The sequence below is a fragment of the Lontra canadensis genome, unplaced genomic scaffold (assembly GCF_010015895.1).
Source record: "Lontra canadensis isolate GAN:19392208 unplaced genomic scaffold, GSC_riverotter_1.0 scaffold29, whole genome shotgun sequence".
NCBI lineage: Eukaryota > Metazoa > Chordata > Mammalia > Carnivora > Mustelidae > Lontra > Lontra canadensis.
The window spans coordinates 12,507,253-12,534,577 of record NW_022631023.1 but is presented as its reverse complement, the minus strand read 5'-3'; the positions used below and the strand labels follow the sequence as shown (position 1 = coordinate 12,534,577).

Sequence of the window (27,325 nt, the reverse complement as noted above, 5' to 3'; positions counted from 1 at the left end):
CGCCCCCACCCCGCCAGCCCGGCGCCCGCGAGCGGGGCCGCTGGCATCAGCCGCCGGACGGGACCCGGCCGGGGTCCCGGGGCGCTGGCAGGGGCCCGGGCGACCCTCCGAGGAAGAACTTCTCGGGGGCGGATCCCCGGCCCCCGGTCGCCCGCTATTGTCTGCGCGCGGTGCTCGGCGGCGGCCCGGGGCGCGGGAGACGCGGGCCGGGCGGGGCCGGGCCCAGGGCGGCGGCGCAGGAGCCCGGACAGCCGGAGGCGGCGGCGGCGGCGGCGGCGGGGCGGCGAGCGCGGGAGCCCAGCCGAGCCGGCGGGCCGTGGTCGAGCGCGATGCCGGCGGCGGCCGGGGATGGGCTGCTGGGCGAGCCGGCGGCGCCCGGGGGCGGCGGCGGCGCGGAGGACGCGGCCAGGCCGGCGGCGGCCTGCGAGGGAAGTTTCCTGCCGGCCTGGGTGAGCGGCGTGCCCCGCGAGCGGCTCCGCGACTTCCAGCACCACAAGCGAGTGGGCAACTACCTCATCGGCAGCAGGAAGCTGGGCGAGGGCTCCTTCGCCAAGGTGCGCGAGGGGCTGCACGTGCTGACCGGAGAGAAGGTGAGCCGCCCGGGGCGCGGGGTCCCCGGGCCCTCGGGGCGGGAGGAGCGGAGGGGACCCCGCCGGGAGCACTGCACCGGGAGTCAGGCGGCGCAGTCCCGGCCGGGCCCCTCCCCTCCCCTTTCCCCCTGCCTTTCCTTGCGGGTGGGGAGAGGGGACGAGTCCATCGCGCGCGCACGCCCCCGCGACCGAGCGACCGGCCTTTCCCGACAGGCGGTGTGGGGTCGGCTTCCCCGGGGGGCGGCTGGTTTACCCACGAAGCCACCCGCAGCCTTTTTGCTCCTCGAAGGGCGCCGCCTGGTGGACGCCAGCGCGGGGGGGATGGTGGAGGTGCTGCGTTCTTGCGGCCCCGCAGGGGTCCCGGATGCTTGGAGGGGCAGGAGTCAGGCCTGTGTCGCGTGGGCTGTTACTCTGAGGGTGGGGGAGCCGCTTGGCCAGCCCTTGGGGAAGCTTAGACTCTGATTCCCCTCCTGGGCTTAGGAGGTGGGGCAAGGCCGAGACGCCCAGGGACATTTTCCACCTGTAGGCTGGCACAGCTAGGGAAGTTTTTCGTGCTCAGATGAGGGTTTTCTGTCTCCCCCCCAACTCCCTTTCCCTCCCACCCTTGCTTTCCGATCTCACCCGCCCCTCCATTCCCCAACCATGCCCATCTCCTTCCCTCCATCCCTCCTCCATTCTCTTCAGCCACTGGGTGGGAGCTGCAGGTACCGAACTACACACGGATATTCCCAGGCTTTGGGGTTTGGGAGGTGCCTTCAGATCTTCCAGGAAGAATGGAAAGCAAAGGAAGAGCCCCAGAGACCCGAAGGGGCACAGCCCCCCCCCCACCACCAAGAAGTTAGGTGGTTGTGAACCCCTGGCCAGGTGTTGCCGCGGTAGCTCTAAGTTGTAACTCGGATCTGCGAGAAGAAACCCAAGATAGGATGACTTGTTTTGCAGGGAGTAGCCCAGACTCTGGGTCACCCCAGGTGTGGTGGTGAGGCTGCCTGGCAGCTGCCCAAGTTTGGGGCAAGCTCATGGTCATCTCAGACTCAAGGCTCCCCCTACTCCTCGCCACCCCCCCCCCAAGGCTTGGAGTCTCCCAGCACTGGCCTGGGAGTAGCCCCTTTTGGTGGCTCATTGATCAGGGAGGGATCAGCATATGGGGTAGAGGGAAGCTGTAAGCTTCCTACCTACCCTTCTGCCCATGGACTTGGGATCCTCTGCACAGCCTGGGAGTTCCTGGGAGTGCCAGACTGTGGAGCTCCGATTCTAGGGTGAGCTGCCTTGCCTTCCTGTCCCCAGCCTCACCCAACTTTGGTTTTCCTGCTCCTTTTCCCACTGGGTCTGGAAGCCCCTTGCCTTTGAGTGCAGGTCTCCATCACCCTTGTCGTTTGTCCTCTCTCCCTTCGCTGCTCCCCATTCCGGTGGGGTACCTTTGTTTTGCGTAGGTGGGGTTAGAGGGAGTAGTTTACAAAGTGCCTCTTGCTTGAATTTCCATGTAAAAAGGGAGTGCGCAGAATTAACTCACTGAATTGAGTAACTCTTCAAAGACGAAGAAAAAACACTCCTAACCTCATTCTGGTCCAAGGGGAGCACAGCATACTTTCCTCCTTTGGTTTGCAGTGGGCCGGCCAACTTACACATCTGGCTGGGGTGCACGGCTGAGGCCCCCTCGCCAACTACAGTGGGCTCACTTCCCCATGCCTGGGCAAATTCCTGTTGGCATGGGTAGTAGACCTTTGTTTTTCCTTTGAAACATACAGGATTCTGTCTGGTTGCGCACGTTCCCGCTTGAAACTTAGCAAAAAGAGACGAGGCTGTATACTGACAGCATATGGCCGGCATTAGTGGCACATTCATCTCGCCTGGCCGGCTGCTCGGCCTCTCCTGGCTTCTCTTTCCACTTTCCCATGCCCCATTGTGCCTCTGGCTCCTCACTGGTGCGTTTTGCTCCGTAACATACGGCTGTTGGCCTTGGCTGAACCAGGCGAGGATGCACTCCGAGCTCAGGCTCTACTTGGGGCTTCAGGTGCTCCGTGCTGGGCCCAGAGGACAAGCTGGAATGAAGGGTGTTCTTGCCTAAATGGGGTCCAAGTGGGCGTTCTGCACCCCTAGGTGTCCATGTTCTTCCTCTCCCGTCTTATTTTTCTTTTCTTTTTTTTCCACGATTTTATTTATTTTAGAGAGAGTATGCAAGTGAGCTGGTGGGGTGGGAGGGGAGTGGCAGAGGGGGAAGGAGAGAGAGAGAGTCTTCAGCAGACTTGCTGCTAAGCAGAGCCAACCGGAGGCTTGAACCCACAACCCTGAGATCATGACCTGAGCTGAAAATCAAGTCAGACACTCAGCTGACTAAGCCATCCAGGTGCCCCTTGCCTTACCTTTCTTCAGTGAATCTCACCTAGTCTCCGGAAGGGGAGGAGACCATTAACTGGCTGTCAAGTTGTCATTCTTGACTGCTTGATTGGCTCTAGTCATGAGAATCAGTGCTTTGGGAGTGCAAGCATCATGAGAAATCTGGATTTTAGTTCACTTAATTGTCGGCTTTAAGGAAACAATGGGTGTCATTCATAGCTTTTATCTCCCGAATCCAACACCTTTAATGCTTAACTAACAGATTAGGGTTTTGGCAGATCGCAGAGATTAAAATGTGTAGCGCGGGCATATGCATGCACATGCACGCGCATGCGGGAGGGATTACTGAGTTCATGAGCCCCATCCACACTCGCCTTCTGCATATTGTTTTACTAAGCCCAAACGGAGCTGAAGTCAACCTCCTGCTATGTGCAGCCTTGCCCTCTTTTCACAAGGGGAGCAGTAAGAGGGTTTTCAGGCTGGCGAAGGGGTACTTACATGAACGTAGCAAGGAGAGACCTTAAGGTGACAGTACCCCAGGGGAAGGGAAATGAGTCCCTCCCAGGGGGAGATGTGAATGGCCCTTTCCAGCTTCAACCTCCCTGAATACTGCCCCCCTTTTTGGGGCGTATTCTTTGGATAGAGCCCTCCACTTTCATCCTTGCCTTCCTTTTTTAAAGGACATAGACCACAGTGGGAGGGAAACTAAGTCATGAGCACTGTAGTAAGAAATGGATGCACGGCCCCACGCTGTCCCCCGAGGGGCAGGCCCCGGGGCATCTTGTGATGGGGAATCCGTTCATGCAAAAGCTGAAAGGTGGGATGGAGAAAGGGAAGAAGAGGGGGTACCCACATTTGGCCTGCCTCACAGTTGCACTCAAACTATGCACTGCGTTTTGGGTGATTCATGCCAAAATCCAGAGTGCTGCTGGTTTAGGTGCATAGGATGAAGGTGTGTGTGTGTGTGTGTGTGTGTGTGTGTGTGTTAATTATGTTTCACCTCAGTGCACATTTCCAGAAAGATTTGGGCAATATCCTCTCTCCCCGGCTTGCTGGGAATTAACGGTCCAAGATGACAGAAAACCACTGTTCCCTGACTCTCATCTCAGCCTGCAATCCTATCTCATCAAGAAGCTTCCTTCAGCCACTGCTGTCTGCAGGGCGGTCTTTTGCCTGCCTTTTTCCTCTGAAGTTGTTTGAAAGTCATTTGGATCTATGTGGCGCTGTTGCTGCTTGAAAAAGAAAGAATGGGTTTGGGTGACATCTACTTTTGTCCTCCTTTAGCTTTGAGTGGATGTCATCTCTCTTCATATGGCTTTAAAAATAAGTAATTCACTTGGTCATGTGAGACTCTTAACTGGTATGTTCTTAGGGCGCAGTGTCTGTGACTCCAGGAAGCTGATGATTGGAGGAGGAAAAGGGACCACAAAATCGGATTTTGAAGAGAATTCACTGTGGCTTTGAGACAAAGAGCAAAGTTGATGAACGGGGGTATTGAGTGATGACTTTGAAAGACCCAGAGAGGCTGTGCTCGCTGCCCTGAAATTGGTCCCCAATACCTATGCAGTGTATCATTTTGGCACATAATAGGTTATTAGTATATTTTTTAAAAAGACACACCAACAGAGACAAACACGGTATATTTCAGGTAGAGAGTTAATTTTAGAGGCAAAGCTGCAAAAAGAGGACAGGGGTTGATGCCACAGAGGACCTCCTTTTGTGATTAAGTCTTTCTAAGCTACAAAGTTGGGTACATAAATGATTGGGTAAGGTGTTTAAATATCTTGTTCTAACACTTGGTTAAAAAAAATAAACCTGTTTATCATTTTGTTGGAGCTATTTCAGGGCTAAAAATAAGGGTTGCCTGCTTAGTAAGTTGCCAATAATTATGCTTGGAGCACGACAGTGCCAGATACCTGGAGTGAAGGAGTTACTAAAAATACAATTTACTATGTTTTGCAGAACAGGAAATACGACTAATTTTAGAGATGGCCTTTTGGCAGATCTGTTTTTAGCAAGTGTTTCTGAAACAAACAGGTGCTAAATCCTGTATTTTTTTTTTTTTTAAGTGCTAGAAATTTAGGGGTAATAGCTCCGAGGAACAAGAAATGCTTAGAGAACTGGAAATTCCTATTAATCTGCAGCAGGGATTTCTTGGCAAGAAGGAGGCGTTTGGTGAAAGCACCTGCTCAGCCTGGCGTGGGTGACAAGGCAGTGCCTGTAATTTCCGAGATTGGATGCCGCAGTTGCGGCACATTCTTTCTGAACTTCCTGCCCCGTCTCATCTTTTTGAAGTACGCGTGAAGGGTGGATATTGGCACGTAGGGCTCCGTGCTTAGTGTTCATTGATGAGCAGGTCCCGTGGGCTTAAAAGGGAGCTTAGGGATCAGCACCACAGTGCTGCACGGAGCCCACGGAGAGCGGTCCAACCCTCAATTTTCTTTGCAGGTGTTGAGTCACGGTAAGGGCTGGGGGGCGGGGCTTGGGGACAGAGATCTGCACGCTGCGGGCAAGTGGCAGCTGCGTCGTCTGCCCCAGGGAATGGGCAGGCTCTGGGTGTCCTCAGTGACCGGGTAGTTTGGGCATGAAATATCCTTTCCCTTGGGACATACGCCCCCTCTCCATTATTCGGGGTAACCCGGTGACCTGCTCTCTTGGCTGATGGAAATGCATAAACAAACCTGCAAGCCTTATTCTCAGCAAACTGGCGAGAGCTTTTCTTCTGCTCAGCCTGGGCCCTCCCTGGCCACTTCCACATGTGGACCTGAATTGAATTTTGCGCTCTCTTTTGGGGGGCCGCTGTCTGGTAGGGTGACCGGTAGGAAAGAGGTGAGCCACGGGGCCCGAGTAGGACCAGAGGAGGTTGATAATGTGTTGGAGGGAAGGAAGGGCTACTGCCTCTCCTTGATCACAAGGACTAGCCCTCAGGGGTGTGGTGTAGTGTGTTTTGTGGTTTATCCGGCACCCTCCATGCATTTTCTCACCACACGCTTGCAGCGGCCCTGGGCAGCTAAGAAGCCACTTGCTGGGGCTCTTACTCCCTGTACGGATGACGCGGAGGAATGGGGAGTAGATTTTTCCCTCTGACACTCTCTTTTCTCCCCTTAGGGCTGCATAACGAATAACCATAAACCAGGTGGCTTAAATTTATTCCCTTCCAGTTCTGAAGGCCAGGAGTCCCAAATCCACGGGTCAGCCGGGCCGGGCCCCCTCCGGAGAGTCTAGGGGAGGATCCTTCCTTGCTGTTCCCATTTCTGGTGCTCAGTGCCCATCCTTGGCATTCCTTGGCTTGTGGCTGTGGGCTCCAGGCTCTACCTCCGTCTTCACGTGGCCTTCATCCTTCGGTGTGTCACCTCTGTCTCCAAATCTGCGTCTCCTTATAAGAACACCAGTCCTTGGATTTAGGGCCGACCCTGAGCCAGTAGGACCTCGTCTCCCTTGATGGCATGCAAAGACGCTGTTTCCAATAAGGTCCCACTCACAAGTGCTTGGGAGTGGGACCCAAACATGTCTTTTTCTGGGACCCAGTGCAGCTCGCAGCGCCCCTGAAGACTGTGAAGCTTGTGTTGTCCGGGGTTTTCTGGGAAGCAGGCCTTGAGGGGGACAAGAATGTGGTCTCTGGGAGTATCCTCACACGGTGACTTTGGAGGGGAGGGGAGGGAGGGGCAGAGCAGCATCGGGCAGGGGGAGGAGTTGGGCTCCAGTGCATGGGGTCTCTGCCCGGGGCCATGGTGCTGAGATGGTCTTACACAGGTGTCTGAGTTGGTGTGAGGGGACCTGTCACGGGAGGGGGGCTGCCCTAGGAAGGGGGTATGGCCTTGGGCACTTGCTGACAGCTGGGAGCCAACAACAGCAGGGAGGAAATTCCTTAGCCTTGAAGCCGGGGAAGCTGGGAAGCAAGCCCGGTGTCTGCGGGATAGCTCTGAACCCATGTCCCATAATCTCAAAGGCAATAGATAGAATTTATGGTGGGTGGTTGAAAAAAAAGAAAAAGGGGACTATTGAGGGAGATGAAAACCGTTAAAGGAGCAGTGGCCCCCTCTTGACTCGGACATAACATGCCCTAAGTGTAAGCACCTGTGTAGAAATACGGCTTGGGACCCTCGGGGTGTTTTGTCTACCCGAGAAAGCCCCCTGGGGAGCAGTGCTGGTGGCAGGAACGACAGGCCTTGGTGTTTGGAATCACAGAGGTCAGCATGACACTTGTCACTCTCTCCCCACTTACCCCCAAAGAGGCTTTGTCTTCCCTCAAAATGTTTCTCACCCTCTCCATTAGTTTGCTGGGGCTGTTGTAACCAAATGCCACCAACTGGATGGCTTCACCACGAAGTTACTGTCATAGAGTTCTGGGGGTTAGGAGTCAAGATCAAGGTGCTGGGCGGAGTTGGTTCTTCCTGAGGGCTGTGAGGGAGAATCCGCTCTGGGCCTCTCTCCTTGGCTCGCAGATGGCTGGCTTCTCCCTGTGACTCTTCCGTCGTCTTCCTCGTATGTGTGTCCGTCTCTGTGTCTGCATTTCCCAGTTTTAGAAGGACACCGGCATGTTAGGTGTCTAATGACTTTACTTTAACTTGATTACTTCTCTGAAGACTGTCCAAACAAGGTCACATTCTGAGGGACTGGGGGTTAGCACTTGCTACGGTCCGAATGCTTGGATCTCCCTAGAATTCATATGTTGATGCCTACGCCCCAGTGTGATCATATTTGGGGGTGGGGCCTTGGGAAGGTGATCAGGCGGGAGGACGGAGCACCCACGAATGAGACTGGTGGTTTTGTACAAAGAGACCCCAGAAAGCTCCCTTGACCCCCGCAAGAACACAGCAAGTAAGCACAGCACCAGACACCGCACCAGACCCCAAATACGCCAGCACCTTGATCTTGGGCTTCCAGCCCCCAATCCTGTGAGAAATAAATTTCTGTTGTTTAGAAGCCAACCAGCCAATGGCATTTTCTTATAGTAGCTAGGATGGATTAGACAAGGCTTAAACATATGAATTTGGGAGGGGGTGTTGAAATTCAGTCCATAACACTGCCTGACCCCATGGTATGTATTTATGTGTGGACGTGTTTACTGTTTGTCTCCGCCCTGGACTGTCAGCCCCCTGAGGACGGGCTCACTGCTCTCTCCCTGGTGTTTAGAACCTGGAACAGAGAAGGTCCTCAGTCAATATTTTTTTTAGTGCATCAGGGAATGCTTTGATGTCTCCCAGGACAGGAGGGCAGGGTCCCGATGACAGTGCTCAACTTAGCAGGGACTGGCTGCCGGCACCCTGTCTCCGCTCCTAGCAGCTCGAGGGTCTGCCTGTGTGAGGGTGTGTAGAGGGGACCGGCTGTCCAGGTGGCGTTCCTGGGGAAAGATCCCAGCCCCAGAACAGCTGTGCCTTCGGCAGTGATGTAAGGAAGGCACCTGGACATCGGAGCGACAGGTGACCAGCCAGAAGCAAACAAATATTTTGCAATGTCACGGGACTGTTAATGGACCCTCAGCTCTTTCCTGGGAAAATGTACCAACGCTGCAACAGATGGGCGAAATTGCTATTTGCAAACATACATGTTTTTGGATGTTTCCCATGGAGATATATGGAGGTTTGGATCTGTCTCTTTGACTATAATTTTTTAATAAGTTTATCAGCCTCTGTAGCCAAATGCCTGCCAAAACACTTGGCAATCCTTCTTGCTCCTCTCGCCTGTTCTCTGAGCCGTTGGATGCTTTTTCGTCTCCCTATTTACGTTACTTCTTACATTTTTATCTTGTTGTCTTACTTCCCATCCTATGGCTTTTCGGTGAGGGGTCTGGCTTGCTTTCGGCCTCTGTTTAGCTACTCTTGTTCCATGACACTCCTCTCTTGGTCACTTTGTGCCCTTTGCCGGAGCTCTGTGAATATAACACGGGAGACGGACGGCAGTGATGGGCACCCATGGAGCACGGAGTGGGGTGCTGGGGGACAGAGGGAGCACCTGCCCTCGGGGAGCCTCGCTGCTTCTGTGGAGGATGAAATTACACTCCCAGCGAATCTTTTGTTTACCTACAGCAACACAGGGATTTCAGGAGCTCCCAAATCACCAAAACCCTACAGGAAAGAAAGTGCCCACCCTTTGCTTTCCCCACGCGGATGTAATAATAATTACGAGCATTTACGGCTCTCATACGGTCTGCTAGGCTGTATCCTGGATGCTTTGCTGCGTGATATAATTTCTCCCTTACAGGGGCCCTTTGTGGTAGGTACTTTTGTATTAACTTTGCAGAGTGACCCGCCATCCCGTGGTGCCCAGGGCTCTCTCAAGTTTAGCAATGAAAATCCCGCATTTTGGGAAACCCGTCAGATCACGGCAAAACCAGATTTGCTCAAGAGAACAGTTCATCAGAGTGTTTGGAATCATACCAAGGGTTTTCGAATAAAACTTAGTGAGCAGCTAATCAGGTCATGAGTCAGCAATGAATGAACCAAAGCCCAAAGTCCTGGGCATGGCTTGGGGCGGGGGGCGGGGCGCTGCTTGTTGAGGATGACAATCTCCATGTGGGGTCCCAGGTAGTGAAGGGTCCCCTTCCCACCTGTTTGCTTTACTGTGCCGGGTTCACCGTTCACCGTTCCCTCCGAGTCTCGGAGCATGGGCAGCGATCGTGGTCTGCCACCTTTTATAAGTTCACTAGGACATGAGGACCTTGAGCCTTGCACGCACGTGTGTGGGTGCATATGTGTGTATGCCGTGCACACATAAATGTCTATACAGGCACGCCAACGTGCGTGTATCACACGTTCTATATTAAATAGAAAGCACATCATACTATGCTAAATATAAATGCATAATTTTTTAGCAGCAGATTTTCTTTTTAAGATTTTATTTAATTATTTGAGAGAGAGAGAATGAGAGAGAGAGACAGAGTGAGAGCATGAGAGGGGCTAGGGTCAGAGGGAGAAGCAGACTCCTCGCTGAGCGGGGAGCCCGATGAGGGACTCGATCCGGGGACTCCAGGATCATGACCTGAACCGAAGGCAGTCGCTTAATCAACTGAGCCACCCGGGCATTCTAGTCTTAGTTTTTGTACCTTTCGTTTGTGCTGGAGGGAGGAAAATCTCTGCGAGGAGAGAGAGGAGTTTGTATCAAATGGTGAAGTTGCGTTTAAGTCCATGTCTTCTGTAGCTCACCGAACAGTCCCTTACAGTCTTCTTGTAAAACTGCCCTCCTGCAAGAGTGAACACAGGTTATTTATTAAAAACAAAGGAAAACACCCAGGGCTTTCACCATCCTTATTATGCAGACCAGCTGGACCTTGACCAGCTTTTTCCAAGCTCTGTCTGGGCTGAGAAGGGGTATCCGAGGCAAATGGAATGAGGAAGTGCCCAGGTGAGCAGAGGCGTCAGGGCAGGCTGGCTGTGGGGTCTGGGAGCAGAATGTTCTAGAATTTTATCTGAGCCTCACGTTAGTGAAACCAAGTGAATAAAGGTAGTGTTCTCACTGATGTAATCTGGTTTTCAGTTGGAATTACTGCTGCCCTGATTAGAAGCCTTGCTTTCTAAGTGTAGTCTTTATTCCGGGGTGAACATTTAATTAGAGAAAGTGGTCTCTGACTCAGTTCTCAGTTGAACATTTGTATTTAGGAATACTAAAAACAAAACAAAACAAAACAAAAAACTTGTTTTGAAAACACTTCTCCAGGTTTCTAAAGTGTCATTCCCACAGGATGACATTTCATTCTATTAAAAACTAACATTTGTGAGCTGTAGTTGCAATTTCAAGCCCTATTTGGTGTAATGTTTGAAACGTGAATTTCACTCTGGAGGGAACGGCTCTATGATTGTTGTACTCTCACCTGATTCATGACTCTAGATGCCCTTTTCCTAGATCAAGAATGAGCTTTTTTTCTTTCTTTTTTGTCATAGAGGCCTTTACATTCAAGCATCCGAGAGTGTGTGGACTAACAGTTTCTTTCCAATCACCAGACTTAGAAGACTGTCTTCCAGATTTGCAAGGGGCATATAAATAAATTTAAATAAATTTAAAAATAAATACAAATCATATACTAGAAACCAATTTTTTCAGATCACCAACTGTAAATATTTCAAAAGTAATTTTTAAAAGCATTTTTGGGGGCACCTGGGTGGCGCACAGTGGCTTAAGCAGCTGACTCCTCGTTCAGATCGGGTTAGGATCTCAGGCTTGTGAGATAGAGCCCAGAGCTCGGCTTCCATGCTCAGTGCAGAGGGGGCTCGAGAGCCTCTCTCCCTCCCCCTCTCGCTCGCCCCTCCCCTCTCGCTCGCCCCTCCCCTCTCTCGCTTGCCCCTCCCCCTCTACTAGCTCCTCCCACAGCTTGTGTGCGCGCTCACACACACAATTACACTCTCAATAAACAAACAAAATATTTAAAAATAAATAAGTAAAACCACTTTTGACCAGATATTTAAGTATTTTAAAATTCTTTAAACCAGGTCAGTCACAGGTACATTCCAGAATATTTGAGGTTATTAATCAGTTAGGCCCTGGGCTAATATTTCCTCATCGCCATGCCCTTTTTCTTGCATAGCTACTTACACTCTCTTCATCATTAACTCAGCCCCTTGCCATCACACTACCCTAATCACACTTCATTGTCTACTTCCATTTTTTTTCAGATGCCTTAGAACAATGGTCTTTTTTTTTTTTTTTTTGAGTAATTAAACATGAGTTTTTATCTGTGGTTCCTTGTGAGAAATAAACTGAAACACAAAGAGGGAAATAAAAATCAGCCATCATCACACAACCCAGCAGTAATCACTGTGAACATTTTTAGGTGTTTGGGTTGCGTACACATAAGCAGAGCTATGTATACAGATACATGTACACGTAGTTGATTTTTCCCCCTTTGAACCCATTTGCTACAAAATTGAGATTCCAGTGTTCTTATTACTCTACCCCCACCTTAATATGAGAATATTTTCTCATGTTGCTAACTATTCTTTTAAAATTTGATTTTTGGTGATAATCAGCATTCCATTATTTAGAGTTACTGTAATTTTACAAGCTCGTTCCCAGCTGTTGTCCATTGAGGTTATTTTTAGCATTTCCCTACATAAATGATACTGTGTTACTATCCTTGTATGTACATCAGGAAGCCATTCCTTAGGATAAATACTTAGAAGGCTTTTGGCATATTGCCAAATTGCACTTTGGAAAGATTATATCAAGTGACACAATCTATGGAAGTGACTTTTAAAAAAGTGCATTTTGGTAATAACTAGGGATAAGCATAATTTGTGTACTTGATTGAAAATTTGTATTTCTTCATCTACTCATTATTGCTAATATCCCACCCCCTGTGTTTCTGTTTGTCTTATTGATTTCTGCAAACTTTTTACATGTTAAGGATATTAGTTGTTTATTTTTTATTCTTTGCAAATATTTTCTCCTAATTGGTCATTTGTCTTTTGACTCATTTTGTGTCTCCTTCTTTTTTGAGGGAGGGCAGATAGAAATTTTAATTTTATCTAGTCCAACCAGTTATTTCCCCCCCCAACCCGGTTTTCTCTTATTTTTTAAGCTTAAGTAAACTAGAGTGTTTGTTACTAGTTTGGCTTTATAAATTTCTTATTGCTAAATGTATTAAGACTCTTGCCAGTGTTTCATTGTTGTGTGCAGAAAACTCTTTGCGTTGTTGGGTGGGAATTTTTGACTCTATTTTTTACCTGGTTGCAGTGGAATCTAATGGTATCATGTGCTAAAGCACAGGCTTTAGGGGAATGCCTATCTTGGGTCCCTATCACCTTTCTGCTGCTTAGCTGTGTGATCTTGAGCAAGGTATTCAAAGCCTCCAGACTTTAACTTCTGTGTCTATAAAATGTTAATAACTCTGGACACCTGGGTGGCTCAGTCAGTTAAGCCACTGCCTTTGGCTCAGGTCATGATCCCAGGGTCCTGGGATTGAGTCCCATATTGGGATCCTTGCTCAGTGGGGAGCCTGGTTCTCTCTCTGCCTCTGCCTGCCACTCTGTCTGCTTGTGCGTGCGCTCTCTCTCTCTCTCTCTCTCTCTCTGACTAAATAAATAAATAAAATCTTAAAAAAAAAGTTAATAACTCATAGGTATTCAATGGGGATTTGATATTTTATATATATTTATATATACCTGAGCATAAAAACATATATATACATATATACATATAGATAATGCACATACATATACATGTATGTGATGTACATATATATAATATGCAGTGTACACAAATATATTTTATATATGTACATCTGTATAAAGCACATATTTATTCTGAAAATATATTCAATATCGGGGCACCTGGGTAGCTCAGTGGGTTAAGCCTCTGCCTTCGGCTCAGGTCATGATCTCAGGATCCTGGGATCGAGCCCCACATCGGGCTCTCTGCTCCAGCAGGGAGCCTGCTTCCCCCTTTCTCTCTGCCTCTCTGCCTACTTGTGATCTCTATCTGTCAAATAAATAAAATCTTAAAAAATATATATATATATATTCAATATTAAGTCAGTGAACAAGTGGCAGTTGGTTATTCTCTTCTGTTAGACTTTCACTTTTGTATTTAACCTTAAGGTAGGTGTGAATGAGGCTTTTTCAGATGGTGAGAAATAGATGCTCACTGAGTTTATCACGGATGATGGAGGTTTTTTTTAATGGTGTCTACAAGAGACTCATTTTTAAAAATTAATTATTTTTATTAACATATAATGCATTATTTGCCCCAGGTCTATGAATCGTCAGGCTTACACAGTTCACAGCGCTGGGTGAGGGAGTTTTATTTTAGGTGTGACGGGAAGTGAGGAAGATTAGGGCTGTGCCTCTCAGGGCTGCAGTCAACACCTCCCTGAGGACCTGACGGGCCTCTCAGCACCCCAGGGGGCCTAGATGCCTGCATTCCTAGGATCCCACTTCCCTCCGCTCTCTTCTGCCTGGAGCTTCCAGCAGCTTCTATGGCTCCTTGGGAATATTCCTTTGGCCGTCCTCCTCTCTGCCTCACAGCTTGGTACTATTGATGGCTTCTCTGCTGATTGGTTTTAACTTCCAGCACTTTGTGAGTATTACTGGATCCCTTACCTTTCTTAAATTGGTGACAGAGTGCTAGGAAGGTATGATCGTTGAATCTTTACTGGCCTTACTTTCTGGTCACCTTCTCGGGACAGAGCAGCCTTTAACAGTAGGAAGTTATTTTAACGATGAAAGAAAGAGGAAATCTAATGGTAGATCCCCACCGAGTTACCAGATCGGTATGGTGTGGAAAAATTTATTGGACAACTTAATTCCCGATGTTTTGGTTTGGTAGCCAACTCTGTACTCAACACTCAACAAAACATGTTACTGTCTTTAGGGGTTATGATTTCTTCTACATTTGTGGTTTTGAAGATACCATGCTACGTTTGCCCACTGGCTGTCTGCTAGAAGTCCCCGTTATTTCTGCTGTGATCTAAGACCTCTTTAGATTCCAGGACTGGGATGAGGATTTTGTCTTGGACTGTTATCGCCAAAATTTCTGTGTTTCCGGCTCTTACAGTGTCTCCCAAACTTCCCCCAACCCAAAGGCTCCTTTATGCATGTACCTTTTCAGCCACATTTGGCTGCCAGTTTGGTCCCAGGATGTGCGAATAGACTATCAATTGTTTCCTGCTGCCTTTGGGACAGGAATACTTCTTGAATTAGGGCTAATTTTGGAGTTTAAGTATTAAATGTCAGATTTTGAAGAAAGCATGTCTGAGATCTCTTTGTTGTGGAAGAGAAGGTCATGTAAGGCTTAGGGGAAGGGAGAGGAAAACAGAAAAAAGCTGATGACTTCTTGCTTTTTGAAATCATTCCCTCTACACCCATGGAAAACCCTTCCCACTTTCAGAACGTCCTTTTTAAGATAGATTTCCTAATTCTAAAGCCATTTGCTAGGTGTACTGTGAGGTCAGAATGGTCACTGCTGGAGAAGTTTTCCAGTTGTAACCAGTTTTTTTTTTAAAAAGCGTTATCTCGGGACACCCAGTGACTGAGTTGTTTGAGCACGCCACTGTTGGTTTTTGGCTCAGATCATGATCTCAGGGTCCTAGGATCGAGCCCCATGTCAGGCTCTGCACTTAGTGGGGGAATCTGCTTGAGATTCTCTCTTTCCCTCTCCCTCTGCCCCTCCCCCAACTTGCACGCATGCTCACTCTCAAATAAATAAATACATCTTTAAGAAAATGAAAAAAGCATTATCTTGGGGTGCCTGGGGGGCTCAGTCGGTTGAGCAACCAACTCTTGATTTGGGCTCAGGTCCTGATCTGGGAGTCAGGAGATCGAGCCCCATGTGGGGTTCTGTGCTGGGTATGGAGTCTGCTTAAGATCCTTCCTCTCCCTCTCCTTCTGCACTCAGCCTACTCGAGCTTTCTCGTGTGCTCTCTCTCAAATAAATAAAATCCTTTTTTTTTTTTTAAAGCGTTATCTTTACTTGGTCATTGGAGATGATCATGTGTCTTTTCATTAAAACATTTATTGATTGCCTTCTTTATGCAGAGCTGCTGGGAACCAGTGTGGGCTTTTGTGTGAATTAGAAAAAGGTATGACTAGGCAGACCGTTTAGAAAGGCATCCCTCTGGGTAGACCAGTTGGAAAAAGGAGCTTCCTCTAAGTGGCTGTGGCTCCATGATGCCTGATTTGGTGATCAGAGCATTTCAGGGGGGAAAATTTATATATACATTAGAGCATACAGGATGGCAAGCCAAGCAAGGCTGGGTTTCTGTCCCAAATGGCCCCCTCCGTGTTTGTGGTTTTGTGTTTAGGTGTTTTTAAATCTTTTTTTAAAGATTTTATTCATTTGACAGAGAGATCACAGGTAGGCAGAGAGGCAGGCAGAGAGAGAGGGGGAAGCACACTCTCTGCTGAGCAGAAAGCCCGAGGCGGGGCTCGATCCCAGGACCCTGAGATCATAACCTGAGCTGAAGGCAGAGGCTTAACCCACTGAGCCACCCAGGAGCCCCTGTTTGGGTGTTTTTGTGAAAGGCACCGAGTGCTCTGTGAAAGGCACAAGAATCAGATCTGCCCTCAAAGAACACTAGATCCAGAGTGGGAATCGAGCTGTGAACCCCAAACAGAATTTACAGCCTTATGGTGAGAATTTTTCCTTAAAGAGTGACAGAGTAAGTGTCCTCGGGGGTTTTAGAAGATCTTAAGTAAAACTGCAGACTCAGTCCTGGTGCCCGTCTGGAGAAGCCCACTTCATTGCTTTGCCGGAGAAGAGAAAGATAAGCAAGATGAGAAACAAATTCAGGTCTGTTTGAGTCACTCACTGCCCAGGAGACATAAGACATACTCCAGCAAATGTAACAGTTAAGATCTTGGGGGAAATGCCCTTCCTGGAGCCTCAAGCCCTGTGACCCCGTCTGTCTCCGGAGTCATCATTCAACCTGATGGAGGAGCCCGGGGCTGAGACTTCCTGTGTGTCAAGAGCTACAGCAGCTGCTCGGCTGGGGCCTGGGAGCCCCTGCTCTGTGAGCTCCAAGAGAAAAATCCCCCCAGTGTGCTGATCATTCATCAGTCCCCTCTGCACAGTTCCTTCCTTGGATGGGTAAATAGTGTGACAGTTTAATAAAGGGTCGGTGACCGTTGCTTGCAAGTGGAGAGAGTCAAAAGCAAGGGTCTTTGAAAAGCGGTGTTTTTGTTTTTGTTTTTTTTTCCCCTCCCTGGAAAGGATCATGATGGTTTTGGGTTTCTCTGTGTGTAATCTGAGAGGCTCATCCATCTTGGTGTGACCGAGGAAAATTTCAGCATTAGGAAAGTGACTTCTGATTTATCACGGACAGCTGGGTGGGCCATGCCTCACTGGTGCCCGGGCAGAAGCAGCCTTTTAAATATGGCGGCTCAGCGTGGCTTCTGTGTCCGGAAGGGCTCGTGAGCTGGTGCCTGGTGTTTTGTGGGGCTTGTCAGGCTGCCGTTGGCCCGAGAATCCTCACGTGGAGGCTCACGTCTCGCGTCTGTGTAGGTGTTTGTTGAGGCTGAGTGGGGTCCCCCCAAATTCCTACATTGGAGTCCTCACCCCTGGTTACTCAGAATGTGACTATATTTGGAGATGGGGCCTTGAAAGAGGTGATTATGGTAAAATAAGGTCAATTTGACTGGTGTCAATCTAAGAAGATGAGATTAGGACACAGACACACACACAGAGGGAAGACCATGTGAGGACACAGGGAGAGGGCGGCCATCCCCAAGACAAGGAGAGCGACCTCAGAAGAAGCCAGCCCTGCCGACCCCTCACTCTTGGACTTCCAGCCTCCACGGCTGTGAGAACATAAGTGCTGTTGTTTAAGCCCCCAATCTGCAACATTTTGTCACGGAGGCCCCAGCAAACAAACACAGTGATTATCTACCCCTATTTGCTGGGGGTCCCGAGCACCAGGGCCAGCCTAAGGAATTACACTGGGCTGCTTCACTCTAGTCAATGGTGTTGGATCCACGTAGGATAATGCCTGGAAACAATCTCCTCCCTCAGTAAGGAAGTTAATATTGCTGATTGAACTCTGGGTTTGTTTTTGTTGAGTGATGCCATGTGCTGTCTGATTCCGTGTGGGAATAGTTCAGTCAGTCAGTCAACCAACCAACCAACCAACCAGCTAACCAACCCCCTGAAAAGTTTGTGAACTCAGTGCCAACAGTATTTCTATTTTCCTGATATATTTACTTTCTGTAGCCTTCAGAAGACTAAAGTGTTTTAAATTTCTAAAGGAATTTCTTTCTTTTTTTCTTTTTTTTCTCTCGGAGAGTGAGAGAGCACAGGGGAGGGGCAGAGGGAGGGAGACAGACTGCGTGGAGGTAGAGCTCACAGGAACACAAATGACACGAGGGGGGCTGGGGAAGATGGAGGACACGAATCACTGCTAAGACTGGACAGAAGCAGCAGGGAAGACGGAGAGGGCAATCAGGAGGCACCGTGCTCAGTGGCTCCAAACTGGGCATGAAGCATCCTCTGATGCTTGGAATTCTCTCCCTCTCTCTCTCTCTCTCTGTGTGTGTGTGTGTCTCAAACAAACCAATGTATTTGGTTCTGAAGGCTGGAAGTAAAAATCAAGCTGCCACAGGTTCTGTTCCCTCTGAGGGCTGTGAGGGAGAATCTGTTCTAGGTCTTTCTCTGGCCTCTGGTAGTCTCAGGTATCTCTTGGCTCATAGAAGGCATTTTCTCTGCATATTCCCTCTGTGTGTGTGCCTGTCTGTGTCCAAATGTCCCCTTTTTATAAGGACACAGTCATACTGGGTTAGGGCCCACCCTAATGACCTCCTCTCCTCTGAACTTCGCCATCTGCACAGACCCTCGTTCCAAATGAGGTCACGTATCCACAGGTGTGGGAGGTTAGGACTTCAGTGTGTTTGGGGGAGACACAATTCAGTCCATAACTGCCTGCTAGGCTTTCTCTCCTTACCCTGTCTTATTCATTCACTAGCCCCGAATTGCCTTGGGACCCTCCAAACAAAGAGCAAGAGACGGGCAAAGTCAAGGGGACAGTGAAGGAGGTGGAGTGGTTGGGACCAAAAGGTCCACTGCCCCAGGGGTTGGGGTTCCCTGGGTGTTGGGTGGACAGTGCTTCTCGCACCTTCCATGGGGCGTCATCGCCTCCACTCCCCATCTTCTAGCTTTCTGAGACACTGAACTTGCTAGGGGTGCTTGGGGCTCATCCCAGAGTGACAGTGCACTTGGGTAGAGAGAGACATGGGGGACCAGTGTTGCTTCCATGGAAAGGCAAAGAGGTGAGCAACACAGGGCAGTATTTCTTAGCGTTATTGTTTGCCTGCCTGACTGCGGTGAATCCCCACTGGGCACCTCATTTTATGTTTTGTGGTTATTACAGTACTTGGTGTTATTAGGGCAAAGGCAGGTGTGTTGAACATGAGTTTTGTGAGCTCTCTTTTCTTCGGGACTCTCGAGGCCTGTGTTAGTCACCCTCACGGAGAAGTCGAGCATCGGACTTTGCTGTGGGGTGGGATGGAGGTTTCCAGAAGTGAGAAGAGAGGGCGATTGTGAGACTAGCTTGGTGTGCAGCAGTGAACTTGGGAGGGCGGAGAGCAAGGGTGGCATCGGCCGCTCCTGAAAGAGGCTGGTTTGAAAGCAGATCCCTTAATATCCACGCAGCGTTCAGCCGGTGTGGCTTGTTAGTTGGTCAGGGGTCCCGTGGGGACACCATTTGTGAACTGACTCTCCTTTATGGCTTCGTGTTGCGCACAGTTATAATGTATGCTATAGCGGAGACAGCTTTAATGATGCTAAATCGCTCTGAAGTTATCACGCCCCTCCCCCTGCTCTCTATAGGTACAGGAGCATGAGCCGAGAAGCTTTTCCCGCACCGATGCTATGGGGGAAGTGATTTTAAGGCTGACAGAGATTTCCTGGTGAGCCAACCTTACTTAGATCTTCTGTTCTCACCCTCTCTGTTGTTTTCCTGGCCTCACTGTAACACAGCACCACGAACCAGGTGGTTTAGAACAATAGAAATTCCTGGTCTCCCAGCTCTGGAGGCTAGAGGTCCGAATGGGCCCCACTTCCCCCAAACCTGTGGGGGACCGTTCCTCGCCCCTGTCCCAGCTTCTGGTGATTTGCCAGTAGTCCATGGGTGTCCCTTTGCTTGCGACAGCCTCACTCAGGCTCCCTCCACCTTGCCAAGGCCTTCTCCTCGTGTCTCTTCGTTTAAGGACACTGGCCTCGTTGGATCAGGGACCTTTCCCATCTGACCTCACCTTGCTGGAACTAATGACACCAGCATTGAGCCCGGTTCCAAATCAGGTCCCGTTGGGAAGGACAGAGACTTTCGACGTTCACGTGTCTTTTTGCAGGGACCTAATTCGACCCCTAGTACATTGCAAACCTAATTCTCTGCAGCCACCAAGCCCAGTGCCTCCGCATCTCTCCGTGCTCCCCTGCTGCTCCTGTCCGGCCTTAGCACCGGCTCGTGTCCTCCGTCCTCCTCAGCCCCTCTCGGGGCCTTCGCGGCTCCCGTGAGCTCTAGGTCCACATTGCTGTTCGATGTCACCTCCTGCTGACCCGTCCCCGGGCCACGTTCAGGTTGAGTCCTTGTTAATCCCCTGCATCTCCAGTTGCTTGTGGCCATAATCCATCTTAACCACTTTGAAATGACTCTAATCATGCTGTAGCCTGCTTTAAAAAAAAAAAAAAAAGCCCAAACCCTGGACTGGTTGGTTCCCTTACTACACAGTGTATTCCCCCTTCCGGTGCCTGCGCTCAGGGCTCTCTGTTCAGTCCTTGGTCAGTGTTCTCGTTTCTGGTCCACCCCCACTCGTGTTGGTCCTGGCAAAGGTTCTCTGTCCTCTGAGTGTCCCTCTTGGGGTCCCGCCGGTCCCCTCCTGCCCGCCTGCCCTTAAAGACCACCGAGATGCCCCCTTCTTCCAAGGGCCGGCCCCGCTGTGCCCAGCCTGCCGCCTTGTCTCTGTCTCACCTGCCCATGTCCCCTCCGCTGTTCCCTGTGCGTTGTGGACATTAAGTGAGCGGCCCTTTGCTTCCTTGCCAATTTGTCCGATTATTGAGGTAGAATCAGGTTTGAGGCAGAGAAAGGAAACGGTCTCATCGGTGCCTGGCCTGAGGCTTCCCACGGGGTGGTCCTTGGGCCTCTCCGCAGAACAGAGGTCTGTCTTCCTGTGGAAGTTCTGGCTGCATTTCTAAGGCTTGGTCACGGTCCAGAGGTTTCCTCTGGACAACATCCCTCTGTCGAGGCCTGCGTGACACTTAAGTTAATCAGTACTGTGGAAATCAGCCTTTATCCAAAGTCAGCTGCCAGTTGATTGTGGTTTATGTTTAACTTTCTGATGGATTGGATGCAGAGCGGCTGGGAAGAATTTCCTGGGTGTCAGAATGGAGGGGATCCAGGTAACCTCAGAGTCCTGTGTTTGTGTCCTGGGGCTGCCATTAACTAAGGACCACAGCCCTGGTGGCCTAGAACAACAGAGACGTCTTCTCACGCAGCCCTGGAGGTCAGAAGTCTGTGATCAAGGTGCATCTCTCCCAGCTTCCAGTAGCTCCTTGATTTGTGGCAACATCCCTGTGACCTCCATCTTCTCCCTGCCTGTGTGTCTCTGTGTCTCCATTTCCCCACTTTAAGGACACCAGCCATATTGGATTGCCCCTCCCCCCATGACCTCATTTTACCTGATTTCATCTGCAACAACTCTATTTCCAAAGAAGGCCACATTCTGAGGTACTGGGGGGTTGGGACTTCAACATGAAATTTTGGCAGGCGGGGGTGGGGGTGATGGGACGCAACTCAGTCCTTAAGTACCCAGCAGCAGGTCTCTTGTGAGCCTGGAGCCTGTTGGACTTGGGTGAGGTGCTGAAGCTTGCCACGTCAGGGAGATGTTTCTTCAGAGAAGATGGACGTGAGAAGGGGGTGACCATTCTGTCCACACTGTTGCCCTCCTGTCCCTGGGAGAGCCATCCTGGGTCTGCTGTGGGTGGGGTCCCAGCTGTTGTGCCCCATGGGGGCATCAGGCTTGCCGGCAAGAGTGACCAGCCCGGTCTGGGGAGGCAGGCAGGGGTCAGGCCTGCTCTCCTGGTCAAGGGGGACCAGTAGGACCTTCCAGGGAGAGCTTTTGAGAGCTCAGAGATAAGGACCTAACATGAGTCACATCTGTGTTTAACTAATGCTTAAACTTGTAACTCACTCTTCTCTGTTTACACTCTCCCACCGAGGCCGTTTCTTCCTCTGTTCACCAAGTTCTGATGATCGGGGTGGTTGAACTATGCCCTTGATGCCAAGCAGGTCTCACGAGGCAGTGGAAGTATGTAGAGATTTGGGAATTATGCTTTTATAGTGATCCATGTTGATAGGAGGATACGTTTTTGTTTTTCTTGGTGGAGCCGTTTACATGAATCAGCCTGGGTAGCTCAGCTTGGTCCCCAACCCCGATCCCATGGTCCCATCTACACGACGAGAAGCAGCTTTGCCGTGGGTTGGGAGTCCAATCCAGGCTGTACCACAGCCCAGCAGGGAGACGTCCATTTCTGAATCTGCGTAAACCAAGAGCTTGCCCTTCTGTAAAAAGGGAGAACGAGAGGATCTTCTCCATAAGGCTGTGGGTCTTGCAGAGTCTTGCTTGTCGAGTGCTTGCTAAGTGGGACTAGTCCCCAGCTGAGATTTATGTGGCTTGGGGACGGTGGCCCATACATGTGCCTTTTTGTTTTCCCACTAAGCAGTTGACAGAGAAATGGCAGTTGTCCAAATAGCTCATTAATTTTATGCTTATAGGTAACTAAACTATGTAATTTGGATCACTAAATGGATCCCCAGTCGCTTGATTATTTCTGTAGCTTAAGTTTCAGACAGTTGTCTGCCTTGATCGTTAGATTGATCTGGACCGTGGAGACCCAGGCCTAATTACAACATGAATTTTTAATACTATTCCGCTATTAATCTTTTCTTGATGTGATGAGAAAAATGTGTTCAATATAATGAGATTATCACTACTGATCTACTCTACAAAGCTATGGTAGCAGATCAAAATGTCTAGCTTTTTGTTTGCTTGTTTTCTTTTTTTGATGGAGGGGGAGAGGCGAGCTTTCCAACCAGTCTGTCTTGTCTCCTATAAAAGACACTATTAACATCTTCCCAGCCTGATTTTGACATAACAAAGCTCTATTAATTTTGATGGAAGAAGTAGATAAATGGCACTTGACCCAAATTCGCAGTAGGGACCCAAGCACAGGATATCACAAACCGAGAATCATAGCCCCAGTCCTAGGAACGCGTCAGGGAAAAATTTTAAAAAGGCACCTCGGAATTTAAAATGTATTTTCAGAGTTAGTGATCACAGACTTTTAAGTGGGAAACATCCCTTTGAAGTCAATGATTGCTCTCTTGAAATGATTCTCTTTTTGGACTTGACTATATAAATATTCATGTTGCTGTACGTGTATATTTAATATTGCTTCATTAGTTACTTTTTTTTGCCATTGGAATAGGAAAAAAATGCTTGGGAGGTACTGAAAATAGTGTTAAATTGAAAATAATTTTCATTCTTGGCCGAACAGATTAACTTATTCTTGCCAAAAAAATAACCTTTTATAGCAGGCACTTGACTAAATGATGAATAAAATGTCTACATCTTACAAGGATTCTGAACATTGATGTCCTGTGTAGAATCAGAGTGATTGTGCCAGTCAGGGAATTGCCACACTGTGTCACCCCAGGCAAGTCCCCAAAACCTCTGCTAAATATAGTTAAGCCCCTCTCGTTAATGGAAACAAAATGGAACTCCCAGTCCTTTCTTAAATGGTCACATTTTCAGAGGGATTGGCTGAGAAAAAGGTGCACTTTCACAAATGAGGGGTTTTAGAGAAAATAAGAGAAAGGTTTTAAGTGAACTCTTTCTGAAACACACTGACATTTAAGGAAATTCAACAATAGCAACAGAAAGTACAGCCCCATTGGGCATAGGTGTGACCTTCCCAGTTGATAACTTGCAGTCACTACAAGAGGCTTAAAGACCTCTTTAAGGAAGATGGAGCCAAAAACCAGTTCTGTTTCTTCCTAGAACCATCTCGAGTTCCTCCCATTCCTGTAAGCTAAGCAAGTAATCACGGCTCTCTACCTGAGTATTCAGGTCGTGACTATTTGCTACAAAGAACTGGGTTTTTTTTTTTGTTGTTTTGTTTGGTTTTTGTTTGTTTGTTTTAAATGGTCAAAGATTGAAATTCTGGCAGATTTCTGACAGGGATCTTCTTTAGGAAATCTTTTTGGTTCTACTTTTGCTGCCCCTTTCTGTCTCTGATTACTTTTTTTTTTTTTTGCTGAACCTTAAATGGACAAATGGTAGAGAGTAGAAAGCATATCTATCTGACGTTTCCTAAACTTCCTGACTTCATGTATCACTAAAAGCAGCCAAAAAAGAAAGGAGAAGAAAAGGAAGAAAATCCACCACAACACATGCAAATAAAAAGATGGCGGCCTCCTTTTCCAAAGAGAAGCAGGAAGTAGATGTCCAAAGACCTAAAAGCTATGCTCATTTGTAGTAAATTTAATAACTGGGTGCCTGGGTGGCTCCGCTGGTTAAGTGACTGCCTTTGGCTCAGGTCATGATCTTGGAGTCTTGGGATCGAGTCCCGCATCAGGCTGCCTGCTCGGTAGGGAGTCTGCTTCTCCCTCGGACCTCCCCCTTCTCATGCTCTCTATCACTCTCTCTCTCATTCTCTCTCTCTCAGGTAAATACATGAAATCTTAAAAAAAAAAAAAAGAAAAGTGAATAACCTAGAATAGTAAGTATTTTGAAACTCACAAGCAGGGAAAACAGGTGACAGAGATAAAAAGAAATCAAGCGCTGTGATGACTGGAATGGAGTTTCCTCAGCTCACAGTACCTCCCCCTTGCGAGTGTTGGTGAGTCTCCTTTGGGCTCATTGGTTGCTTCCTTTCTTAATACTCCCATTTGTGAGACGTCTTGGTGGGGGTTACAGGCTGAGTTGTCTCCCCCACAGAATTCACACGTTGAAGTCCTAACCCCCAGTAGTGCAGATTGTGACTATATTTGGATTTGGATCTTTAAAGAGGTAATTACTTTTTTTTTTTTTAAGATTTATTTATTTATTGGACAGACAGAGATCACAAGTAGGCAGAGAGGCAGGCAGAGAGAGAGGAGGAAGCAGGCTCCCTGCTGAGCAGAGAGCCCGATGCGGGGCTCGATCCCAGGACCCTGGGATCATGACCTGAGCCGAAGGCAGAGGCTCTAAGCCACTGAGCCACCCAGGCACCCCAAGAGGTAATTACTTTTGAACGAGGTCATTAGGGTGAGCCCTCATCCAGTCTGACTGGCGTCCTTAAGCGAGGAGATGAGGACACGCCAGGCGCGGAGGGAAGACATGTGAAGACGCAGGTAGAAGGCAGCCATCTGTCGGCTGAGGAGCCAACCCTGCTGACACTTGCGTCTCAGACTTCTGGCCTCCAGGACTATAAGAAAACAAATTTCAGTTGCATTTAAGCAGTTATACTATAGCAGCCTCTGCAAACGAACACACTGGGGGAGATTTATTAAAACGACGGAAAGAACGAGCTGTATTTAAAGAAGGAAACAAGAGTCAAGCCCTTGGGGGGGGTTCGGGTTTCAGCCAGGCCTTCTCCCCGCAGTCCCCATCCTGTGCACACATGCGTGCGAACACGCACACACCTCCCACCGAGTTTCCTTGTTATCTGCTTGTGAATTCCTTGCCCTTGCTAAGAGCCATTATCTGCTGTCGGTGGAAGGCGAGCGTTCAATATTCCCGGTGAGTGGAACAGAGGCCAGCAGGATTTATGGTGTCATTGCAGGAACACAAATTCCGCTTTTATCCAGACTGACACCATAAATGTACATGTATAAATCAGAGCCGAGTGGAAAAAAGACCTGGCTTTCTCTTCCTGATGAACACAGGCACTAGGGCTGGCCCTGACATTCAGCATGTGATTTAAGCAGAAGGGGAAGGAAGCTGGGCACGCACGTGGCGTGGGGAAGCCATCCGCAGACGTCTGTGGAGGACTTCATGGGAAAGGGTCACCAGCAGGCCCGGGGGCTAGAGATGGGAGGGCTCATAAGTGTTCCTGTGCTCGGTTAATGTACAACTATTATTTCGACTCCCCTTTCCTGGAGCACCCCCCTGCCCCCCGATGGGCCTTTGCCCTTCCCCACTTTGTGCAGAGCTTTTGCACCTGGAGGAGCCCAGCCCTCCAGGTTTCCATGACACAAACCCCTCTCCCAGAGCACTCCTGACTTTCGTTTTCTCCCCCATGAGCGCTATCTGCAGAGATCAATCATATCCTATCGCACTGTGTGGTTGCTGTGTTTGCTCAGTTGTAACTACAGCTAATGAATGATTATTGTGTACCCAGCTCTTGGCGCGATGTACCTTGGCCGCTGTTATTGCCCCCTCAGATGAGCAATCTGAGGTTTATTGGGGTTAGGTTTTCTTTTGGTCCAGGATTTCTGAGTGCTGGGCCTCTTTCCTGGGTTTTGTCCTAAACGATGTGAGGTAATAGAGAGGGACACAAAGCAGGAGAGACTTTGAACTGTAGGAAACAAAACTGAGGGTTGCTGGAGGGGAGGTCGGCGGGGGGATGGGACAACTGGGGGATGGGCGTTAAGGAGGACACGTGATGTAATGAGCGCTGGGTGTTACACGCAAATGATAAATTATTGAACTACGTCTGAAACTAATGATGTAGTTCAGTAATTTATTGGTTGCGTAATATGTCGGCTAATTGAATTTAAATAAAAAATAAATAAAAGGTGTGATTTCAGCCTCACTACAAATTTGTGGGGTGGGTAATCTACAGAGCTTATAGATGAGATGAGACTGTGGAGTGTTTCTTTACACATTCATTCATTCATTCATTCATTCAGACTTTTCTGTTGAGTGCTCTGTCTCAGGAAGGTAGGGCGCTGTGTCCTGGGGCTCAGGGGGTAAGTGATTTGGCCAGAGCCATCAAGCCTGGACAGTGCTCTCCAACACCCCGGCCACTTGCCGCCTGTGGCTATTGAACCTGGAAACGTACCTGTCCAAGTTCACATGTGCTTGAAGTGTAACATATACATGTCAGACGTTGCAAAGTATGAAAAAAAAATGTAACCTATCTCATTAACAGCCCCTCACAATAATGGCCAGGATCAGTGTGTTCTCTACAGTGTAAAGTCTGTTTTTTTTTGGTTTATCGCTTTTATCCTTTATTTGTTTTTTTTTTCTTAAATTCCACATATGGAATCATAAGGTATTTGTCTTTCACTGACTGATTCATTTCACTTTGCATTATACCCTCTGCATCCATCCATGTCTTTGCAGATGGCAAGATTTCATTCTTTTTTTATGGCTGAGTAATATTCCATTGTGTATGTATACACCATGTTTTCTTTATCCTATCTGTTCATCTGTTGAGGGATACTTGGGCTGCTTCCATAATTTGGCTATTGTAAAATAATACTACAGTAACATAGGGGTGCATATATCCTTTTGAATTAGTGTTTTTGCATTCTTTGGATAAACACTCAGTAGTGGAATTACTGGATCAAAGGATAGCTCTATTTTTAACTTTTTGAGGCCCCTCCAAACTGCTTCCTATTGTGGCTGCTACCAGTTTGCAATCCCACCAACACTGCAGAAAGGTTCCTTTTTCTCCACATCCTCACCAACACTTTTTGTTTCTTGCATTTTTTAAATTTTAGCTGTTCTGACAGGGATGTGGTGAAATCTCATTTGGGTTTTGATTTGCATTGCCCTGATGATGAATGACCTTGAGCATCTTTTCATGTATCTGCTGGCCATATGGTTGTCTTCTTTGGAGAAATGTCTGTTCACGTCTTCTGCCCATGTTTTAATTGGATTATTTGTTTTTTCTGGCATTGAATTGTATCAGTTCTTTATACATTTGGGATACTAACCCTTTATCATTTGTCATTTGCAAATATGTTCTCCCGTGCAGTACATTGTCTTTTGGTT

The 27,325-nt window shown here is 48.7% G+C and overlaps 1 protein-coding gene across 3 annotated transcripts in view; it reads left to right on the top strand.

The window, feature by feature from the left end:
* Nucleotides 1-319: 319 nt before the first annotated feature.
* HUNK (hormonally up-regulated Neu-associated kinase) overlaps nt 320-27,325 on the top strand; it is a 95,647-nt gene continuing 68,641 nt past the window's right edge. Inside the window, exon 1 of one of the 3 annotated variants that reach the window (XM_032865437.1) lies at nt 320-590. In XM_032865437.1, the coding sequence (XP_032721328.1) occupies nt 330-590 (261 nt within the window). In that variant the 5' untranslated portion in view covers nt 320-329. Of the gene's footprint in view, nt 591-21,207; nt 21,248-21,595; nt 21,650-27,325 lie in introns of those variants that run through there. The other 2 variants (XM_032865439.1, XM_032865438.1) reach the window with 2 other exon arrangements.